The 23,648-nt window shown below is 41.1% G+C and overlaps 1 protein-coding gene across 1 annotated transcript in view; it reads left to right on the top strand.

Annotated features, from left to right (window-relative positions):
• Positions 1-275: 275 nt before the first annotated feature.
• Positions 276-23,648, top strand: part of LOC126094512 (casein kinase I) — a gene marked incomplete in the record, with an annotated part of 305,729 nt that continues 282,356 nt past the window's right edge. The window contains 1 exon segment of the mRNA XM_049908923.1: positions 276-941. Within this exon segment, the coding sequence (XP_049764880.1) occupies positions 728-941 (214 nt within the window).

The raw sequence follows: 23,648 nt of genomic DNA, 5'->3' as shown, positions 1-23,648 counted from the left end.
ATTGATTTAGACGTAGTTATGAAAAACTGTTATTAATTTGGTCCATCAACAGAAAAAAACCCAATGATTGTCCAAATGTTTACATGGGTACAAACGACTTAACTATCTCATAACATTAACACTCTTCGCACCATAATATTATCATTTACACTGCTGGCTTGTGTAGTCTGTCTTAGGAATCTCTTTGGTTAAATGACGTAGAGAAACAGGAAAGATTATCTTTGGTAACAATTGCAATTTAAACATCAAAATTTTTAGTGAGATGTCATAATCATATATGTAATGTTGGGAAAATTCTTGTGTGGTTTGTGATTTATTTTATTCTTCCGTCATTTTTTAAGGCATTGATTTTTACTTTCTCTTTGTACTCAAGTGAACATTATATATCAGTGAATATACTCCCGTTGTACTCTTGTATCAGTCCGCGACCTGACGGGAACAGGAATATGGGAAATAATGGATGTGTGCGTGCATTGTCTTCATAGTGACTGCTTACATGTAATTTTTCTGATTTAGCAATGCACGAAAACCACGGATGTTTACACGGCCCACATGTTTGCGTCCATGATGGTTATTTGAATGAAGTGAATGAGAGGAGAAGCCAAACGTGTGCAGCGAAATATTGCATGGCTGCAAGATTCGTCTGTAGGCTCGGAGCCTACCTGTGACAAGAGCAGCCATTTGCAGTGCTAATCCATTTAGTACGGTTTGAGTGTTACCCCACAGAATGCAGAGACGTGAAACTAGGAATAGGGAAATGGACAAAGATTTGCGAGAAGAAGCTGCAAAGAGGGTATCACGTACGAGTACAGGAGGTACGAGAACTAGCATGCATACTAGCAAACACAGTGTCTCCAGCAGTTCGGGTCTGTTGATGGTTGGCCCAAACTTCAAAGTTGGGAAGAAAATAGGAAGTGGAAACTTCGGAGAGTTACGGCTAGGTGAGTGACTTTTCATTTGTGTCATTTGATGCGAGTAACACTTTACATTCAATAAATCCCTTCTTTTGTTTAGACGTATGCCAGATGTTTGCTTGGCAGTTATTTATGCATGTCAGTGATATATTTATACAGCTCGGCGCAGTTCAAAACCAGTTGTAATTTTCTGTTTTCGTCGTAAGAAGGCTACTTTTGTTATCATGGTGTCTATGTGATAAAAGCTTTCACGCAGGATGTTATATATTTACATCCATGTCGAGTTGTAATTTCAAAAGACGTGTATGAACCGTGATTAAACTTATGTTAGAGAAAATCCATAGCAAATTTAGTCACCAAAGTAGTACAATTTTGTGTTGTTGGTGCTGTCTTATATGCCGAATTGAGAGGACTATTATTTATGTTTGTGTCATACATGATGTCGTCTGCCCTGGCTTCGGGGGCAGCGTTTGAGACAAGGATTCATACTTTCTTCCCCCCGGAAGAGCCGTATAAAGTAGTTACCTTGGTGTTGTCGAATCTCATTTACACTTCTTATTCAGCACAGTTTGAAACCCCTACAGCTCAAGTTTTAAAACTGTATACTTTGTTTAACAGCTCTGATGAATCCAATTTCTCGTTGGTAGGCTAAGAAATGAATGGCGACTGCTGCATTCACTTTATCCGGTAACTGTATCGGACATAAAATTATTACAGTTAGGATAATGCTGGTTGTTATGTGGTTACCTACAAGTGTTATTAGAGAAGTTCGAGAATTAATAACCTGTACTCATGTTAGTAGATACATCGATCATGGAAGAACTCTCAAAAAACATTGGCAAAGCAACCACATTCTTTTACATATTGATCTGTTTTGTCTTTTTTTGGATTGGTGTAAGATCTCGTCAGAACTTGTTATAAACGTAAAAAGGGATTGACGTCATACTTGGAACCTTTTCCAATCTGCTTGTTTGTTATGAAACAGTCATATCCACACATCACTATCCATGTTGATCTACTGCCTTCAGCTGTGAAGGCTTCTTTGGGTGATTTCTCTTTAAATAAGTTAGTTAATAATTGTTTGACATCAGCAGGCATTTGCAGAGGTATATATTTGTATCCCATGCCTATGACTTAAAACTCCAAAATAAATGGCTGATGGTTTTTTAGATTTGTCAGCACTCACAACCTTTAACTCTGTGGTATTCGTTCCCGACATGTTATGTTTGAACGTTACATGACATAGACTTAAATAGCTGCCGGGAATATGCTTTCAGTAACTACCTGTTATTTTTTGTTGTTTTCATGCTCAGCATGATTACATCTACATAGTTAATTATTGATTTGATTTTTTTTGCATAATCAGTGTTCAGAAGTTTAGTACAGTGGTTCTGTTATCGCATTTCGTATAGGGCACAAGTTACGCTTAAATTGTTGCAGTGCTTTTGATGCATGCACTTCAGTTCGGTGACCAGTGAAACTTATTTTACTGTTAAGTCTTGAGCAAAAGATGTTTGGTTACTTTGAAATGTGGCTGTACTTTATGTGAGTATTGGGGATGGGGAGAGCACATTAACTGTCTCTTCCTTTTTTTATGTAGTTGGTGTATTGATCAAGAGACAGTGTGACACTTCCAATAGGATAATGCCAAGTAATTAGCATTTTGGTGCTAAGATATTCTTAGGGGTTAATGACTGTGTGTACCTTACTTTGAAAAGATGAAGTATGTCTATTCAGAGAGTAAAACTGATCACTTATTCCATACTACTATAGGTAGGTTCAGGTAGTCAGAAAAAATCAAATATTTTGTTCAGTAAATGGAAGTGCTAAACTAAGAGAGATAAAACGACAGTAAAATGTATGAAACCGATAGTTTGTAGCCATATCAGAACTTTGTAATAGCTAGATGATTGGTTCGTGCATGTGCACAAGTGTTGAGATATCGGGGAGAAGCAAGTCATTCTTCGGAGAGCCAATTTAAACTATATAATACCAAAGTGTAACACCAATACCAGTTCCTTAAATTCTGAAGAATTGCATTGGCTTAGACCATTTTTATTTCCTCCAGCAGCATGTCACACATCTCCAATAGAAAACGTTCTTTTTTTTTATTTTTCATCATGTAGTGTCGTTTCTCCCTCTGGCTGGGTACATATTTTGTGGGATTAGATTTATGGTAACTTTGCTTGACATATGCCAACAAATGTCGATATTAGTAAGTGATGAAGAGGTTGTCTAGTCATAAACATAAACTAGTCACAATGGAAAACATAATTAAACAAAACATTAGTGATGTATATGAGGCTTACTTCCATTGATGTCATTAGTTGACAAAATTTAATTTATCAGATGAGTTAAGATTATTTTCTGTTGCATAGGTGTTATTGTAAAAACTTCTTCCTGTTTATGTTCTCACATGTTTAAATGTTGAGGATCTTAATACTGTTTTCATTTCTTCATGTCAATTTGTTGGTATGATATTCTAGTAGTAAGACTTCGTAGCGAGTGTTCTAGATTTTCATAAATCTTTTAATTCACTTCCCGCCACTGCCTGCTGAAGCAAATATTTTGGTGTGAGATACTTAATTAGCAGCGTGCAGATGTTAAAAAATTTATTCTTAGCCAAAATACAGCATGTTGTTATAGGTGAAGGTTCAGGCACAAAAGTAATTAATGTTGATGGTATTTGTTCAAGAAGCAGCTGCTAGTATTAGTTGCAGTCTTTTTGCACGTGGCATGATCGTATGTTGTCTTACAAGAAGTTTTTCCAGTCAGATATACACATATTATAAATCTACATCTACATTTATACTCCGCAAGCCACCCAACGGTGTGTGGCGGGGGGCACTTTACGTGCCACTGTCATGACCTCCCTTTCCTGTTCCAGTCGCATATGGTTTGCGGGAAGAACAACTGCTGGAAAGCCTCCGTGCATGCTCAAATCTCCCTAATTTTACATTTGTGTCCTCGTCGGGATGTATAAGTAGGGGGAAGCAATATATTCGATACCTCATCCAGAAACGCACCCTGTCGAAACCTGGACAGCAAGATACACCGCGATGCAGAGTGCCTCTCTTACAGAGTCTGCCACTTGAGTTTGCTAATCATCTCCGTAACGCTATCACGCTTACCAAATAACCCTGTGACAAAACGCGCCTCTCTTTTTGGGATCTTCTCTATTTCCTCCGTCAACCCGATCTGGTACGGATCCCACACTGATGAGCAGTACTCAAGTATAGGTCGAACGAGTGTTTTGTAAGCCACTTCCTTTGTTGATGGACTAAATTTTCTAAGGACTCTCCCAATGAATCTCAACCTGGCACCCGCCTTACCAACAATTAATTTTATATGATCATTCCCCTTCAAATTGTTCCGTACGCATACTCCCAGATATTTTACAGAAGTAACTGCTGCCAGTGTTTGTTCCACTATTGTATCGTACAATAAAGGATCCTTCTTTCTATGCATTCGCAATACATTACATGTGTCTATGTTAAGGGTCAGTTGCCACCCCCTGCACCAAGTGCCTATCTGCTGCAGATCTTCCTCCATTTCGCTGCAATTTTCTAATGCTGCAACTTCTCTGTGTACTACAGTATCATCCGCGAAAAGCTGCATGGAACTTCCGACACTTGGAAGATCACCAACTGAATACATAGAGGGGGGACAGTGTACTGGGCTGGATGAATGAGGTGTATTGAGCTTAGCACAATCCTGGCGGGTATGCTGCTGATGAGTGAGAACATGTGAAAAAGTAATACCTCAGAATTTATTTGACAACTCTTAGGGCAAACTCTACTAACATTCTACATTTTTAGTCTTTGTGTCTACATATCCAGACACAGTGTGTGTGTGTGTGTGTGTGTGTGTGTGTGTTGTGTTTGCATGAATGTTTGTATATGTTGTCTACTTTAGAAAAAGGCCTTTTGGCCGAAAGCTCAATTGTTTAACAGTCTTCTTTTTGTGCCTATATGCGACTCAGCATATCCACTATACGATGAGTAGTAATCTCTCTTTTTCATAATATTGTCATTATTCCATCCTGGATTGTCCCATTGTTTTATTGGCGATGATCACATTTGCCCCCAACAAGTGACCAGTTTGGTGATACTGCCACTGTAGAATGTTTGACATTTCTGATGGAGCTACAACTTCATGTCTGCTTCCTTCGCTTCATAACCATCAAAGTGAAGTCCTGAAAGGTCTTGTTTGAAGTTTGGAAACAGATGAAAATTGGATGTGGCTAAATCGGGACTGTGTGAAGGATGATAAATGACATTGAACCCAAGGCATGGTTTGTTGTAGATGTTAAAGCACTTGTTTGTGGTCTGGTATTGTCATGCTGAAGGAGAAGATGCTCCGTGCGTGGACAGTCCCTCTGATTTCGTTCTTTTAGTTTTATGAGGTTTCACTGTACATACATAGGTTACACACCCCCATGCTACAATCTGGAGTCACCTAACGGCAGTGGGTTGCAGCTTGCATCATTGAAGCGGGAAAGTCTACTGAGTAATATCGATGACATGTAATACCTCTCCCAGAATTGAGAACAGAGTAAAAAATTTGGAGGCATTACTTTCCAGCACGTCCTCATAATTATACTAACTACAACATTCACAAAGAGCATAGATATGTTAACACTGATTTTATCTTTTATTTTACCCCCATATACGATCCAGTGCTTGGATTTACATATGTATGTATTAGTTTTGAGAATATGAATCATTAATGTGTAGTGGTAGAGTCGTTGAAATTAATATAGTGGTAGAGTCATTTATGTCTAAGTGATTGATGGATAAATGAGGCATTAGGAGGTAGGATGGACTTGATTTTGTGATACGATGTTTTAATCACCACTGCTAAAAAGTCAATAATAAGGTGTGAAACCTGCAAGTTATGAGGGATTACTGGTTGTAACTTAAGTTTATGCTGCAAGATAATTGACAAAAACCTTGAAAGCCACCTGAGGTATAGACAGACACTTAGCAGCCTAGTGAATGTAGTGTAGTCGACTGTTTGAGGGGCCACTAAGGCAGAGCTGTAACACGTTTTATGATTTAGGCTAGATTGCTATTGGTGCTGTAGTTGGATCACATCAAGTCTGCCATGAAATTACTCTATGATATTTTGTGTGTGGTGCAAAAGTCTGAAGTAGCTTATTTAAAAACAATGAGTTAGTAAATGTAAAAGGGAAGGGTGATTTTTCGGAAAACAGTTGGAACATTGTGACAAAGATATCCTCTGTAACAGGTGTCAGTGAGAGAAAGGGTATTTCTACTGTCTTCTGTGTGAGTTAATTTCATATAAGTTAGTACCACAAGAAGTAAGCAAATGTTTCTATATAGATTTGGAGGAATCCCTTTTTAAATACTATTGAAGTTGGACAATATGCACAAGAGTATTATTGACCTACTACTAATTAGTGGAATGAGAATAATTATGTTTGACAGAATCTTATTTGAAACAGACAACAGATAAGCATATGTATTGGAAAAACTGATATCATTGTTTAAGTATTTATCATAGAACCATTGCTGAAATCTCCTGTATTATAGTTAACAAACTGCTACTAGCTGAGCACATTATCTACTGATCAGTGCAATACATGCAAGAGTAAAAACCTAAAAGCAATAGTAGAAATAAATGCTAAAAAATATATTATTGTCTTGGGTGTACAGTTGGTTCTAAATTGAACTGAGCTGAGCATTATCTGTAAGAACTTGGCAGTTCAAATACTAAACACTGAAAACAGCTGAGACAAAATTGGGGTAAACTTGAAAATAGCAACTCAAGTTAGGTGCAAGAGGAATTCCTGAAGAATTGTAAATATTCTGACAGAAACCCCAATTGTTTTGATTGATGGAGGTTTATTACTTTTTCAAACTTCCAGATTTGATGTAAAGAATACTTTATTCTTGTTATTGACACTGTTATTAATGTAACCTTAGGGAAGGTTGGAGTTCCGTGATGGAGCCCAAAAGCTGAATGATACGAGACATATATAGTAAAGATTGATGCCAGGTTCTTCAGTCAGCTAAACATTAACCTAGTGGTTGCTAGCTTACTTATTGGAAATGTATCTTCCCAGAGCCATCTGATAAGCTGTGGGTGTCATGTCAGTTATACCAGATGTAGAAGTGTGAAACCAGAATTTGGTTGCAATAATTACATGTCTGTTGTTTGAAACTGATAACCAATATTTCATTCAGTGTAATCTCCAATGCTATTTATTCATTTCTCCCCAAAAAAAAAAAAAAAAAAAAAAAAATCTTTTGAAGCGAACCAGTCAGTGCGCCATTTTTGTGTATTGTCATACGAATTGAAGTGTTATTCAGTGAGAGAGTGTGTCCCAGTGAGGCAAAATAGATGATAATCAGATCTGGAGAACAAGCTGCATGCCTTACTATTTCCCAACTGAATGCCTCGATAATTCCCCTGGCATGTTTTGCTGCATGTGATGGGGCTTTATCATGGCACAATATGACTCTTATGTTGCCTTTTTTCCATAATCCAGTAATTTTTAATGTAATGCTCAATTTAAATTGACCGTTGCTGTTGGGAGTGATCGGTGTTAATGGTTTCACCAGGTTTTAGCAGCAAATAATAGATGACACCCTTCTGATCCCACCAAACGCAGAGCATTTTCTTCTTTCCTAAGCGATTTGGTCTTGCAATGAATATAAATGGTTTGCCTGGATTCAGTCATGATTTACAACACTTATTATTTTTCCACTGTTCATCACTTGTCACTATTTGATGGAGAAATGACTGTTTGCTATCTGGTGAGCAGCATTTCACAAGTAGTGTTTGCTTTCTGTCTCTCATTCAGTTCATGCGGAACCTGTTTTTTCACTTTCTGCACCTTTCCCATAGCTTTCAAGTGAAGAGAAATGGCTTTCTGCGTTACATTCAATTGTTCCACGAGTTCCCATTGAATCATCTTCATCCAATAACGCCCACAATTCGTTGTCTTCAAACTTTTTTGTGGTTTCCCGCACTCATTGTTTCTCGTGTCAGAGCATTTGAAACACTGTGTTTTCCCAAGAGCATGTTTGCCGAAAGCTGTGACACGCATTTCATGTGATTCTGCAGCAGTTTTCTTCAAATGGTAACAGAAAATCAATGCTGTCTGCAAATTGTACTTCGTGGCACAAAACTCAACATGGTTACGCATTTGAAACAGATACCAATGTATAGAACTTGGATTACTGTGTGTTGACATTCGTCATCAGCCATTACAGGAAGCAGATAGTGCTGCAGACGTGGTCTTACAGGCCCTACACTGATGGCTAGCACCATCTGTAGGGAAATTCCAGTTTCATACTTCTATGCCTAGTATATATGGCTGACATCAATATTCCTGCTAAATAACATGCATGTGACATTATCTGCTTTTGAGAAAGCTATGTTAGTTTCAGTGCCTGACATAAAGTGCAGTTTTACATTGTGAGGCAAGTTGTGGCTTTGGACTAAGCGATTGGCCCATTTTTGCACAATGAAAGAGAACATAGTCTGCTATGTATTCTTTGCAAATAACGTACTGATTAGGTTACATGGGAGACTGCTTTTTAAAGGTACAAAAGTACTACTATTGATTTCAAAACAGTGCAAACACTTGAAAGACTGTTCACTGCAGTTCTGGCAGAAGGTACTCACTTGCTTCACTTTCTTTCCTGGTGTGAGATCTTCACTGTCTTTTCTCCAGCTTATTATGCCACAACACACACACACACACGTTTTATGTTCGGGTCCCATTTCTTCACTGAGAACATGTACATCACAGCAAGTAGGTTTCTTGTGATTACCTGTAGTGTTAGTTGAAGTAAGCAAGCAAACATGCATGCAAGTTCCTATAAGACTGTCAGTCGCATATGATTGACATGTTCTGTTTCTTACAGTTAATGTTCTGAGATTAAAAGAAGTGTGTAATGCACACATACTTGTTTCTAACAACATTACCTTTAGTTTTAGATTAAAAACAGTATGACCCCAGAAGGACTCTTTACAATGCTGTCATCACTGCCAGAGGGCTAAGGGAGTGACCTGCGTCTGTCTAATGTGACTAAGCAGGAAAGTACAGATGTCAGTGAGACATGGCTGATATGCTAGTCAAAGTGCTAATTTCAATATTACGCAAATTATCCTGTTTGCTTTACTGATGTCTTAAACTTTTTTAAGATAAAATTTGAAGATAGAAGTTAAATATTTAATGGTTTCTCTGTATGATACCCTTTTTGCCATGAACTTTCTCATGCATAGTGGGAAGATGTCATGACTGAGTTATACCAGAAGTAGTAGTCCACAGAAGAGAACTGGGTGACATAACTCATTCAGATGAAAGGCCAATCCTTGAAGGAAGACATCGAGGCATTTCAGAGGCTGGCTGCTAGATTTGTAAGCTGTAAGTTCAAGCAATGCTTTGGGAACTCAAATGGGAATACCTGGAGGGAAAGTGATGTTCTTTTCGAGAAACGCAATTGAGAAAAGCTAGAGAACCAGCATTTGAAGCTGACTGCAGAATAATTCTGCTGCCGGCAACATAACATTTTGCATAAGGACCACAGACATGAGGCACGAGAAATTAGTGGTCATATGAAGGAACATAGACAACTGTTTCTGCATTTCCTCTTTCCAAGTGAAACAGGAAAGGAAATACCTAGTAGTGGCACAGGGTACCCTCTCCACGCACCATAGAATGACTTGCGAAGTTTGGATGTAGAAGTCAGTGACCACCAGTGCAACATTCTCTCAATTGGTGGCATGGAAATGTAACTCCATTACAGATGAAATTATTTGCACTTAAAATGTGATTGTGTGTCAAACCAGATACAGTGTCCTTGCAAACTGTTCGTGAGGAAACCATAGTTGGTGCAAGAACATAACTTTGTGTATATCTTGATTTGGCATGTGTCCACTGTTATCACAGTGAATGGCCCCATGTGTAATGTACTAGTACACTCTGCAGACTGTGTTCACTTTTGTGGATGTTGCTGAAGAAACTGCATTGATGTAATGTTTGGATATTATCAGCAGTCTTGCCTGCCACTTTCAATACTTGCTGTCATTAGGAGTTGCTGCCTCTTTAAATCTATCGGGGCCAAAATGACATCTATTCTTCAGTGTACTTCATAACATTTTATTGAAAGGAGATGAACACATACAATCTGGAACAGTCAAGCTCTCTTCACATTGCAGTAGACATTACTTTCTACTTAGTTTGTTGCCAGACACATTGTGAAATGAACCTATGGTATTACCAAATGTAGTGATTGGATTCTAGAAAAATTAGAGAATTCTGAGAAGTTTATTTGAACATGTTGCGGCCACATTCAGAAAAATTTGATAATTCATTACTACTAGTTTAAGTTTCAGCTCAGTTTCATTTCTTCCCATTTTACATTTTCAGCAAATCACACCAATAAAAAGTGTCATCAGTTAAGCATTCATTGTGTCATTCATCACATAATTGGAAGGCCTTCGCAGGAAGTTCACCAGGCATATCCATCTCTCTTCATTTTAATTTTTATTAATAAAGAAATCAAATTTCATATCTCTCAAGTCTGCCTCCACTACGAATGTTTCCACACAGAAAGCAAATATTTCGAGTTCTAACGTAATCTTTCATGGCTGATTCTTGCTGTAGACATCTTTACAGTTAAGGACACATATATATGAACTTTCTTTTGTTTATTCATGTATATCTCCGGGTCTATTTTCCCCTGATTTTGACAAGGCAAGAATAGTGCTTTCTTTTTGTTTACCCTTATCTCCAAATGATTTTTACCTACAAGGGAAACACAGTTTTTTCTACCCCCAGTCATTCCTAGGATTTTTCTGGGACTCAACCTTACATATTCTGTGGCAATTATTTGTGTGTGCAAAAACTGTCAAGAGGCACGAGTGTTTAACATCACACTGTAAAACCCTGTTGGGCAAGAATAAGTTGCTGAAGAATGTGGGTGTGCTACCTCATTTTAACCATGCCTAGTCAGGCACTGTGGTATTTTGTCCAGCTTGTTATTCCTACTGATTCCAAAAAGCAAAGCTATTCCTTTGGTAACATAGCATAGAATTGTTAATACTGTGTTCACTCATATTTTAGTACTTTAATTTCTCCAGATTATGGAAACTATATTATTTGGATGCCATGGATAACTTAACAATTCCAAAATTAATGTCCCCATAAATCTTTTCTTTATTCATGTGTGCAGTTGAGATTTATCAGGCTTCATTCTGATCAACAGTTGGAAAAAATAATCATTGTATCACAGATTGCCACACAACATATAGTTTGTATATTCAATCACTATTGCTGGGATTAATGCTTCATTCTGTGGGAAATATGTCACAGTCGTTAAAACAGATACTTAAAGAATATAACTTAAAGAATATTCATCAATTTGCAATATGTAATTTTAGTAGGGCTGTGGGTTCATCGAACATTAGAATACAGATTCACTGTTTAATGGGAGGCTCAGTCAGTTGTAGGATTTTTTTCTGACACTTATCACTACTTTAATTCCAGGCAGTGATTCATTAATATGAAACATGCTGAGTTGCACCATAGTTTTGTAGTCAGTGTCAAACTGTTTAGGTATTCCTTTAGCTGCTTGGGCCAGTCAGTTTAGGAGGAAGATAAAGGCAAGGCATATCACTCCAGTAGGACAATATCCAATAACAGAGCTTGCAATTTTCAAACGAACATTGGGCTAAGAAGAGCTTTCCTTGTCGGCTATATTGTCTATTAATTCTGCTGAGCTGCTGCTTTCAATTTCTGTCCACTAAGTTTCTTAATAGGAAAGAAAGTTACAAGATTTGAGGTGAATCAAACTCACATGTCGTTTTAGTAAAATCTGTGGTGCGATGACTAAGGTAACTAGCTTGGGAGTGACGCTAAGGCCTATTGTCGTGACTCTAATTTGCAGTTGTCACCAAAAGACTCTTGTCAAAGTATTTTGGTTCATAACAGTCTCTGATTGTAAATTGCACAGATTGTGGAGTGGTGGAGGTAGTGCGTCCAGCATGTGATCATGATTTGTAACACCACCTGACCGTGACTGTAAAGGAGATTTAGTCGCAGTAAATTTCATGTGCACAACTATGTTGCATTTTCTTGTAATGGATGACAGTGGAGACAAAATATGGTATCATATTTTGGGGTAACTCCACAAACTGAAAGTTTTTTAGAGTGCAAAAGCGTGTAATAACTCATTTGTGGTATAAATTGCAGAACAGCTTGCCGAAACCTGTTCAAACTACTGCTTCTGAGTATATGTATTCCTTGATGTAGTTTGTTGTAAGAAAGAAGTCTCTTTATGCATTTCCATGAGCCAAACTGTCATCTTTCCATGGATGCACGAAAAAAAGTATTATATGGACAATAGTATCGATTATTCTGAAAATATCGATTATTATATGAAAACTTTTCGAGATTGTCGGTCAGGGTATTTGAACAATCGTTTGTACTTCGCGGAATTACTGTTTATAACATTGATCACTGACAAAGTATACGGGAGAAGCATGCCTCTGAGAGCTGTCAGCGTCCAACAAAAGCATGTTCTTTTGCACAGTGTGTGGTGAGTAGGGATTTAAGAGTGATGCAAAGAGATCTGTGAAATTCCACGCTGGAAAGCGTGAGCTATACCTACCTACCTACTCGCACTGCAGTTTAGAATGTTTGGTCGTCATTTGCCAGAATGTCCAGTCATGAATTTTCCATAACCTTTTTACTGCTGCTCACTTTTTTTTTTGGAGAGGGGGGGGGGGGGTTGCGGAGGTGCTGGTAAAGGAGAATTTTGTCATATTCTTATTTCCTGTAGTAAACAGGGAGATTAATAGGTCATATTGTAGCCATGTTTCGACCTGTCTTTCTCTTGCAAGCAGAGACTACTGAAATATTTAGACTGTTCAAGCGTGATCATTGAAAATGTTGCACTATTTATATGGGGCAAAAACTTCTGTAATACTGAATAGAATTAATGAATGCCGCAGCGCTGCCACATATTTTGAAAGAGACTAATTCTTGCAGAGCAAGTCTTCATATTTTGGAAGAAATAAGAATTGTGTGTATTCAATTTCTTTGTCGCGTTTCTTTGTGAAATCGATATTTTTTGTAACTTCCCATAGCTGCTGCCGCATTGTACCTGAGAGTCATCACGTCTGACGTAGCAAGAGGAAGTTACGGTGCTGCCCAGAAAATCACTGAACTGGAGTTAAGTAGTTTATTCAGGTCAGATGAAGGGAGAAGAGCAGCCCGTGTTTGGAAAAGCCGTGATCACCCATACGCCCTCCGTAGTCATGCCTCCGGCAGGGGATGGACACAGCAGTCGGTTGTCGCGGGCCACGGTCACTGCTTCCCTCGCGAGCCTTTTCGTAACAGCATCTACACGTGTTTCTGTTATTAAGTTTGTTGAACACTTGTTTTCATTTACTCTTAAACACTTACATCTGCGACGAATAAACGGTTTATTGAACGGAAGTATTAATGGTGTAGAGCTTTTCATTAGAGAAAAAGTATTGGCCTAATCGTAAACGATAGTAATCTTGTGTTCTTGACCTGTTCGACATTGTGCAATTTTCTGGGTGTGATGTACGGTAATCTCGGAAAACGAGAAATTTTCTAACGAAATGGAAATTTGATTCAGTTCCGAAAGGATAAATGAGAGTGTAGTAATAGAAATGAAAGTGCTACGGGTAATAAAATTCCTGTTCTGCTATCGTGGACTTGCTACTTCGTTTCTACAGATAAATAGCCCAACGTATTGTATCCTCTTCATAGTCCTACAGAGAGCTGAATGTGTGCTTCGTTTACTTGGCTCTTCCACCGTGAAGAAAAGTACAAATCAGTCGCGCTACTTTCATCCTTCAAACAGTAAAACTTCCAACAATGTTTGATTTTACCCATATTTAAACTTTTATCTCTGTTTGAGAAAAGATATTGAAGTGTTTGGTTAATATGTAGCTAGGAGACCGCAGTAGAAAGGCCGAGGACGCGAAGGCTTTTCTTAAGAATGGATATATTCAAAGGGCATTTGAGTAGTTTTGAAGAGCAGCCATGTATATTCCAGTTTCCAGTAAAACTGAAACCACATCTCAGTCTTTCGATTGATACGCCAAACTTGAAAAAAGATGATTTAGGAACTAGGTACAACCATCCACTGAGATTGAAGCAATATTTGGTTTGCCCTTTGCTGTTCATATTATGCGTTAATGACGTCGCGAGTCTCGTTAATCACAGTCTCAGATTTTCATAGATGTAGATATCTACGAGGGAAAAATCAGTAGTATCCAGTTAGATCTCGACAAAATATCATACTGGTGAGAAGGCTGGCAATTTTCCTTTAAGGCAGAACAACAGAAATTTGTGCATTACGTAAAACTTGAAAACCTGTTGACTTTTGACTATCGGATTAATGAGTCACAACTAGTTTGTCACGCCACACAAATATATGATAGTAACAACGCTTTGATCTGTGAATTAGAACGATCAAATATGTTTACGTAATTTAAATCAAGTGACAGGGTAAGTATCAGTGGTAGGATCCTGTGTAAAAAAAATATTACAAACAAAACACTGCTTCAGTGCATACTAGAATACTGTATCGGTCACAGTAGCAGGAGAAATGGAGCGTATACAATGAAGTGCACTACGAATGGCCACAGGCTTGTTTCACAAGTAAGAGAGTGTAACAAATTTTGTCGAAGTGTGAAAGACGTACATCTTGCGAGAGAATGTTCAGAAATTTTGAAGAATTGTCTTTCAGCCCTGTGTGTGTCTATCCCGTAAATCAAATTAAACTGCTTGTACAATCTTCCTTCGCACGGTCCACTTTTTAATGGAACGTGAAGAACCCACTCACATAGTATAGATGTAGAAGTAAATGATGGTCGTATTCATATCACATGTTTACAGGTTTTCATGCTGTCCGTTCTGTCGAGTTTTCATTCGTCGTAACGGAACAAGGTCGTTACAAAATGGTACTCACGGTACTTGAGAACATTGAAGCAGTTAGTGTCACGTAAAATGTTGACAGTTGTTCTGGAGTATCGCTCTGATGAAGTCAGATCTGTTTGGTCGAGGTGCTAGATTGATGATTTGTGTCTACTAATTGAAGGAAGGATTTTCAGCGTATCTGTTCTCAGTGTTTGGTTTGTGAGATTCGAACATCACAAATTTCAGCAGTGTCTTCAAGGCAAAGAAACGAGCAATATTCCATGACTTTGCCAACTGGATTTTCAAGCCAAAAGTAGTCTAATTTTTGGTGTGACATCTTAGGTTTTGTTAACAGAACTTTAAATAAGCAAGTAAATCATGTCATTGGCTATGCAGCTGACACAGCAGCCAATAACATATTCTGCCAGATATACATGGGGTAGTTCCTGCATTGGTTATTTATTGCCTGTACAAAGTTTATCCGGGAACGGTACTGATTAAACTTTGCAACGCACAGTAATGCTATATACGCAGGATTATCGCTGCGTAGGTGACATCGCGGCGCTAAAGAAATTTGATCGAACAAGTGGGATCCCCTTTTGTCAGTTATTGCGTCTGTATTTACGCAAGCAGTGTAGTTTCTTCACTGGATACTGAATGAGAGAAATCCTTCGAAATTAAACTAAAATTGGCGCGTAGTTCTTGTGCGCGACAGTAACAGGTGCTTGTGATGATTGCAAAAATTCCTTACGATGATCTGAAAAGCGTGTGATAGCAGACTGAGGTGTAGGTTGTAGTTGTTGGCAACTTAGTGCCCGCGAGACGTGTGACGGGAGTTCCTTTGTTGGCGGCAAGTGAAAGCCGCGGCGGTCTAGATGTAGCGGTGCCGCGTCGCGCCATGTTTGCCGGCCGGCGGGCGAGCCAGCAGGTAGTATAGTCGGGTCAGCCACCCCTCTCCTCCCCTCCCCCCACCTTCTAGCCGTGCCGGTCAGCTGTCGCGCTGTCCTCCCGCCGCCCTCCTCCTTGCCTGTCGCCTATCGACCGCCCAGCTGGGACGCCACACACACACACACACACACACACACACACACACACACACACACACAGAGTTCAGCAGCGTCAGCTTTCCGCAGCGTCGCCTATTGAGCCTTCATATTATCGCTCCCTTTGCTCCTTACACATGTGGTGCGAGAATAGGCAGTAAGTTACACAAGACGACCTTCCCGTTCGGCCTGCCTCTGTGGACCCTCCGTATTTTCAGTGTGTTTGCAGTCAGAAATATCTTGCACTGTTTTAGTAACGAATAAAAATATTGCAAATGTAGAAAAGTTTTTCGTCGATTATTCACGCTTTCATTTAGCAAGCCATACAATCGCACCAAAAAGTATTGGCACACGTGCGTATTTATCGTTGCTGGTTACAAACGCCGCACCTTCCGGTACACAGCACATGTACGTGCTACCTCACATACCAGACATTACAATTCTGCCAACAGTGCCTACCATTAACAAAGAATGCAGTGTTAAGGGCAAACATGATCTCCTCCGCACACAAAAAGTATCGACACAGAGCGTGGCTTCTCGGTATATTGCTCGGTTTTCAGGTACCGGAACGCCATGTACTGACGCAACAGACACTGCTAGTTGTTGACGGCCCAGTCGCTAGTATGTTGCTGTATTGCGCGATAGTGGTCAGCATGGGGCCGAAGAAGAAGGAACTATCAGTGGCGTTGCGTGAGAGAGTGGTATTGCTCCATTCACAAGGGAGAAGCTACCGACAAATCGGAGCAGAGGTGTCTGTTAGCTACGCCACGGTACGAGCCATCATTCATAAATATAAAGAGACTGGAACGACAGTGAATAAGTGTCGTGCTGGACGTCCAAAAGTGTTTACAACCTCGGAGCGTCGCAGTATCATCGCACTTGCTCGGAAGGAACCTGCTACAAGTGCAGCAACTATTGCCGAGGTTGTTCAGACAACGTCCTACAAGACGGTTAGTGTTAAAATTATACGAAATGTGTTGAATGAGGCTGACATGCATGGACGTTCTCCCAGGAAAAAGCCATACATATCGGAAATTAACCGGCAGAAACGCCTGCAGTTTGCCAAGGACTACATCAGCAAGCCGATAGTTTTTTGGAACACTGTGATATTTAGCGACAAATTGAGGTTCAATGTGTTCGGATGTGATGCAAGAAATTAAGTTTGGCGGAAGCCGAATACGCACCTCGACATCAAGCACATCCATCGCATTGGCCACGCTTGTTTGACAGGCGGCTACCTCCTGCGCCGTGATTACCCACCTCGGTGCCAGTGCGGCGCCCGGCTGGCAGTGGCCCATATCTTGGTGAGCTGCCCTTCTTTGGATGACCCGCGACGGACTCTCCAGTTACCGGACTCGTTGCCATTAATTTCAGCTGACAACACCTCATCGGATAATTTAGTTTTACGTTTTATACGTGATGGTGGGTTTTATCATTCCATATAAGTTTTCGCGCAGTCCCTTTGTGTTCCCCGCTCTAATGCTTTTGGGGTGGATGTTTTAATGTGTCGCAGAATGGCTGGCTTTTTCTTTTTATTCTCGTGGTCGGTTAGCCACGGTCATCAACTATGTTGCTTTTATCCCTTCTACCTATTTCTCGATTGTCTCTGTGGTTTTCTTTTCCTGTTTTGTCTATAGTAGTGTTGGTTGTGCTTCTGTCGTTCTTCTGGTTCTTCCATTCTCCTGTTATTGTGCTGTACGTCTCCTTTCTTTTCTTCTTTTCCTTGTGTAATTAATTTTACCAGGAACAAGGAACTGATGAGCTCACAGTTTTGTGCCTCCCTTCCTCCCTCCCTCCCTCCTTAAATCAAACCAACCAACCAACCTCTTTCATGTTCTTCACAGTGATTTGCAGAGCATGGATGTAGATGTAGATATGAGCAGCTACAATCGTCGAGAGTAGCCAATTGTTTCACTTACGGCAGCCAGAAATCTTCACACGTCAGTGTGCAGTCGTGGCTGATATCGTTTAAACAGGTGTTCCAGTGTGTTTATTCGTAACGCAAGAGCAAATGCTCATTCGGTTACTTCAATAACTGAAGCTGCTTCACAACTATGTAACTTGTCTTTTTTTTTTCACTTTCAGCTAGTCTCGATATCACTATGCTGATATTTGTTCTTGCGACGAGTGAAATCTGTGAAACGAATATATGTTCTAAAAAAGCAAAATGAGAAAGAAAGAATATTGAAGAGTGACAAACGTATTCGGTAAACACATTTGAAATTTCCTGGCAGATTAAAAGAGTGTGCCGGACCAGGACCCGAAGCTGAGACCTTCACCCTGGCCTTTCACTGGTTCAAATGGCTCTGAGCAGTATGGGACTTACTTCTGAGGTCATCAGTCCCCTAGAACTTAGAACTTCTTAAACCTTACTAACTTAAGGACATCACACACATCCATGCCCGAGGCAGGATTCGAACCTGCGACCGCAGCGGTCGCGCGGTTCCAGACTGTAGCGCCTAGAACCGCTCGGCCTTTCGAGGGCAGGTGCTCTACCGAACGAGCTATCCAAGCAGGACTCACGGTCCGTCTTTACTGCTTCATTTCCGCCAGAACATCTTTCCTGCCTTCCAAACTTCACAGAAGCTCACATTTCCTCCAGAATTACTAGTCTGGGAAAGTATGCAAGAGAACTATCGTGAAGATGGATAGGTTCTGGCGGAGATAAAGCAGTTAGGCCGGGCCGTGAGTTGTGCATAGGTAGCTCGGTCTGTAGAACACATGTCCGTGAAAGGTACAGGTCCCGCGTTTAACAAAATGCGCTGAACGGTGTGATGTGAAACACTTCTGCTTGCGCCATCATTGTAGCCTGATGTGAGATCTGCTACAGATCGCCACCTACAATCGCACCAAAAAGTATTGGCACAGTTACATTTTAGTGGTTGTAGGTTAAACGAAACATATATTTCAGAACAGAACCCATACATGTGACACCTTACATTACATAGTTTACAAATATGTCAAAATCACCTGTCCTTAAAGTAACATACAGTGTCATGAAAAAAAACATCGCTCTTCTGCACCCAAAAAAGTATTGGCACACGCATATGAATCGGACAGTGTGTTCGTTTTCTTCATTGATGTTCACCATCTAATAGCTAGTGTGCATCCCTTTAGCATCTATAACAGCACGTAAACGCCTAGGAATGCTTTGTATTAAATTCCGGGTGATATCAGGGGTAATTTTCGACCATTCCTCCAGGAGCACTTTCTCCAAGTCGTTTTTACCGGACGGACGCCTTTTTCTGACTTGTGTGTCAAGATGAGCCCACAGGTTCTCAATGGGGTTCAAATCAGGGCTCTGAGGTGGTGTTAGAACCCTTCTGGGGGCATTGTACAGTAACCACTCCCGGGTTTTCATGGCGGTATGTTTTGGGTCGTTGTCTTGCTGGAACTGAAACACCCCAGTAAGGCCCAATTTCTGTGCACTAGCGTGTAAATTACCTCGCAACACGTCAATGTATCTCATATGATCCATTGTGCCGTGAATTACAGCTAGATTTCCAACGCCGGAAGCCGCCATACAGCCCCAGACCATGATACCGCCCCCACCGTGTTTGACTGTGGGATGCATGTGTTTGATGTCGAGGTGCGTATTCGGCTTGCGCCAAATTTTCTTTCTTGCATCAAATCCGAACACATTGAACTTCGATTCGTCGCTAAATATCACAGTGTTCCAAAACTCCATCGGCTTGCTGATGTAGTCCTTGGCAAACTGCAGGCGTTTCTGCCGGTTAATTTCCGAAATGTATGGCTTCTTCCTGGGAGAACGTCCATGCATGTCAGCCTCATTCAACACATTTCGTATAGTCTGAACACTAACCGTCTTGTCGGACGTTGTCTGAACAATCTCAGCAATAGTTGCTGCACTTGTAGCAGGTTCCTTCCGAGCAAGTGCGATGATATGGCGACGCTCTCGGGTTGTAAGCACTTTTGGACGTCCAGGACGACACTTATTCACTGTTGTTCCAGTCTCTTTATATTTCTGAATGATGGCTCTTACCGTGGTGTAGCTCACAGACACCTCTGCTCCGATTTGTCGATAGCTTCTCCCTTGTGAATGGAGCAATACCACTCTCTCACGCAACGCCACTGAATGTTCCTTCTTCTTCGGCCCCATGCTGACCACTATCGCGCACTACAGCAACATACTGGCGACCGGGCCGTCAACAACACGCAGTGTCTAATGTGTCAGCAGATGGCGTTCCGGTACCTGAAAACCCAGCAATATACCGAGATGCCATGCTCTGTGCCAATACTTTTTGTGTGCAGAGGAGATACGTGTTTGCCCATAACACTGCATTTCTTTGTTAATGGTAGGCACTATGGGCAGAATTGTAATGTCTGGTATGTGAGGTAGCACGTACATGTACTGTGTACCGGAAAGTGCGGCGTTTGTAACCAGCAACGATAAATACGCACGTGTGCCAATACTTTTTGGTGCGATTGTATACAGCTTACAGGTTGGGCAGGCCTTCAACCGTTTACTACAGACGCTCATGGCAGTAGCGCGCCAACAGCCGACTGCCTTCGCCGTTTCCGAGGTGCTCGTTCCCTGGCGACCACGCGTCCTTTGTCGAAGTCTCTTATGTCGGTGGATTTTCCTATTTGCCGCTCGCATCGTCGTTAGAATGTTTACCCATTCATCTGTGTTCGCAGTATATACGAGGGCTATTCGGAAAATAAGGCCCAATCTGTCGCGAAATGTAAATCACAGTGAAAATCAGAAGTGTTTACAGAAGCTCTCCTGCAGGAGAGCTTCTGTAAAGTCTGGAAGGTAGGAGACGAGGTACTGGCAGAAGTGAAGCTGTGAGTACCGGGCGTGAGTCGTGCTTCGGTAGCTCAGATGGTAGAGCACTTGCCCGCGAAAGGCAAAGGTCCCGAGTTCGAGTCTCGGTCGGGCACACAGTTTTAATCTGCCAGGAAGTTTCAGAAGTGTTTTATTTGTAACAGTTAACTACACGCTCCACCTACTTAACTACATACTCACCGCTCCGACTAAGACATTTGCTGTAGCATTGAACCAACTTTCCAGTACCCTCGTCATAGAAAAAAGCCGCCTGTGCTTTCTGCCAATTCGCTACGCTGATCTGCAGCTTGTTGTCTGTGCCAAAATGTTGTCTTCATAGTCAGGGGTTCAAGTGAGCAGAGATGAAAAACAGAGGGAGCCAATTCCGCGCTGTATGGAAGTTGAGAAAACACTTCCCATCGAAAACGTTCCAAAGGCGTCCTCATTGTCCCTGCACTGTGCGGCCAATTGCCACGAAGAAAGTGCTTGACAGCAACGTTATGTGGGGTTGCTTGAAATCAGGCGAATCCCTGAGCAGGCATTCATACAAGGCGGGAGACACAATCTTCTAAGCATCTTCAAGTGGCCACTGTTTGCTCAGAACTGAAAAGAGCGATGTGGCGCGATCGACGTGCATACTAGAGACACTGCCCAACACATCGATGCAAAGCTTCTTCGGATTTCCACTGCGGTTCTCATTTCGCAATCGATCGGAGCTTGCTGTTCTAATAGGCCTTGTACTACGCCTACCGCGTCACGTATTCGCAATGCAGCTAGACGGCACACCTCTCCTTCAGTGGCGTGGGCCTAATGTTGTCTCATGCGAATACTCCTATTGTCGATAATACATCTGGCGTGAGAGCATATCGATTACTGGCTCAGGCTTCAACCAATTTCGTCACTGTAAAAATGGGTTGTGTTTTACTTCACTTCCAAAGGTTTTCTTGTACCTGTTAACAAGGTAGAGACGTGCTGTGAAGGTACTAGATAAATTAAAATGTACGTCTTATCTTGACAGTGATTTCGTATCTTATCATTTTGATATGCTACGGAAACATTTAATAAAGTGTTGAAAATGGAGGTAGCTTTAGCTTATAAAATGTCGCATCCATGTTGCAACAGATGACCTATTTACCATGAACTATTAAAACTCCCAGAACGGTAGAACGTGGCAACAACCAAGAATGCTATTGGGAACGATGGGAAGACATCCAAAACCTCGCGAACGCCATAAAGAAATAGCACACACACTGGACCATTACAGCGAAGAATGGACTTCCCTACACACTGGACCATTATAGCGAAGAATGGACTTCCTAATTATTTTACTGTAAAACTTATTTTTATTATTTTCAATGTTTATAGACCGTGATTTTGTAACGGCAAACTCGGGCTCTTTCAGTATGTTGCTGAACATTCGTCCGCCCAAAAAGGCTTGTATGCTTTAAGAGGATTTAAACATCGTTAAGCATTTCATTACTTCATACGAGTGAAAATACTCTCAGCAAGTGTGATAATAAGCACCTCTCCAAAAAGAAACGGTAGTCTTTCCTTCTAGTTTCGCGGGAGATTGTCGTTCCGTAATGGTGTTTTTTGGCGCACGATAGGTCACTTGATTTGTTTTATGAATAACACGTTTGTTGTTGAAAGATTTGTAATTTATTGATGTAGAAGTAAGGAATACAGCTTAGAAATACAACCTAATGAGTCACATGTTCAGTATGACTACCGTTTTGGTTTATAACTTCAAAGTCGCTCACGTGCATTTGCGACGACTCTCCGACACAAATCTTCTGGAATGGCGCGGCGTGAGTCCACAATGATGGCCCTATGTTACATTGCATTTTCGGGTTTTCTGTAGTACAGCTTCTATTTAAGGAACCCCTAAAGGAGGAAGTCACATGGATTAATGTCCGGGCTGTGGGGCGGCAACATTCCTCCTGCTGCATAACGATTTGGAAATCTGTTTGACAATACTCTTAAGACCAAGTCTTTCGTGTAGGAAATAAAGCACAACGTTGGCAGTATGGGGGCGTGCTCCATGCTGCATGAACCATTGTGTCTGCAGCGGAAGACATGAGGCCATGAGTTGAGGAAAGAACTGGTTTCGCAGCATGTGTAAATAGCGTTCACCGGTTACTGTGTAGCATCGAAGAAGAACGGACCGATGCTTCCATGGCTTGACATCGCGACCCACACGCACACTTTCTCCCTGTAGGTGTCTTTCGTGGGGATAATTCGCGAAGGTTCAAGTGCTCAGAATCGAACGCTCTGTTTGTTCACAACACCGTGCACGTAAAAATAGGCTTCGTCAGAAATTAATGTGTTGTGTAGCACTGCCTCTTGGTCTTGTTAGATTGCCCACCTTACGAACTGCAGTCTCCGCTCTTTATCTCTCGCAGTAAAATTATGCGCCACAGTCATCTTGTATGGATACAAGCGAAGGTCGTATTGAATAATTGTATGTACAGATCGGCGTGAAATTCCCAACTCGGCACTGGCTCTTCTTGTTGATTTACTCGGACTACGAGTCAAAGCCACTCGACCTGCTTCACTGTTTAGCGGCGAACGTACGGTAGGTGCATGTGGTCGCTGGTACTCCAAAACAGATCCGGTACCTTCAGATTTTTGATTTAATCTGCGTATTGTCTGTGGACTGGGAGCCCACCGTGTGCCAAAATTAGCACGAAACCTTCTGTGTCAATGTAACGCTGTACGTCGCCGCGAACAGTACAATCGTCGTGTTTTGTGCGATGGTCAACCGTCCTTTGTCCGCCATCGCGGCAAACTGAAATGGCGGACTCGCAACATCTGACGTAATTTCCACGAACTGCACGAAGTCGAGCGCACAATTTGAAAACTATTGCCCCAGTAGTATACTTGTAGGATCAAAATTCAGCCGGGTGCCTTATCGTGCGCAACCCTGTATATTTTGAGCTGTAACTTTACCTCTGAATAAATACGTGCTT

This window comes from Schistocerca cancellata, chromosome 8 (genome assembly GCF_023864275.1).
Source record: "Schistocerca cancellata isolate TAMUIC-IGC-003103 chromosome 8, iqSchCanc2.1, whole genome shotgun sequence".
Taxonomy (NCBI): Eukaryota; Metazoa; Arthropoda; class Insecta; order Orthoptera; family Acrididae; genus Schistocerca; species Schistocerca cancellata.
The sequence above is the reverse complement of the archived record's forward strand: the minus strand, read 5'-3'. Positions and strand labels throughout refer to the sequence as shown.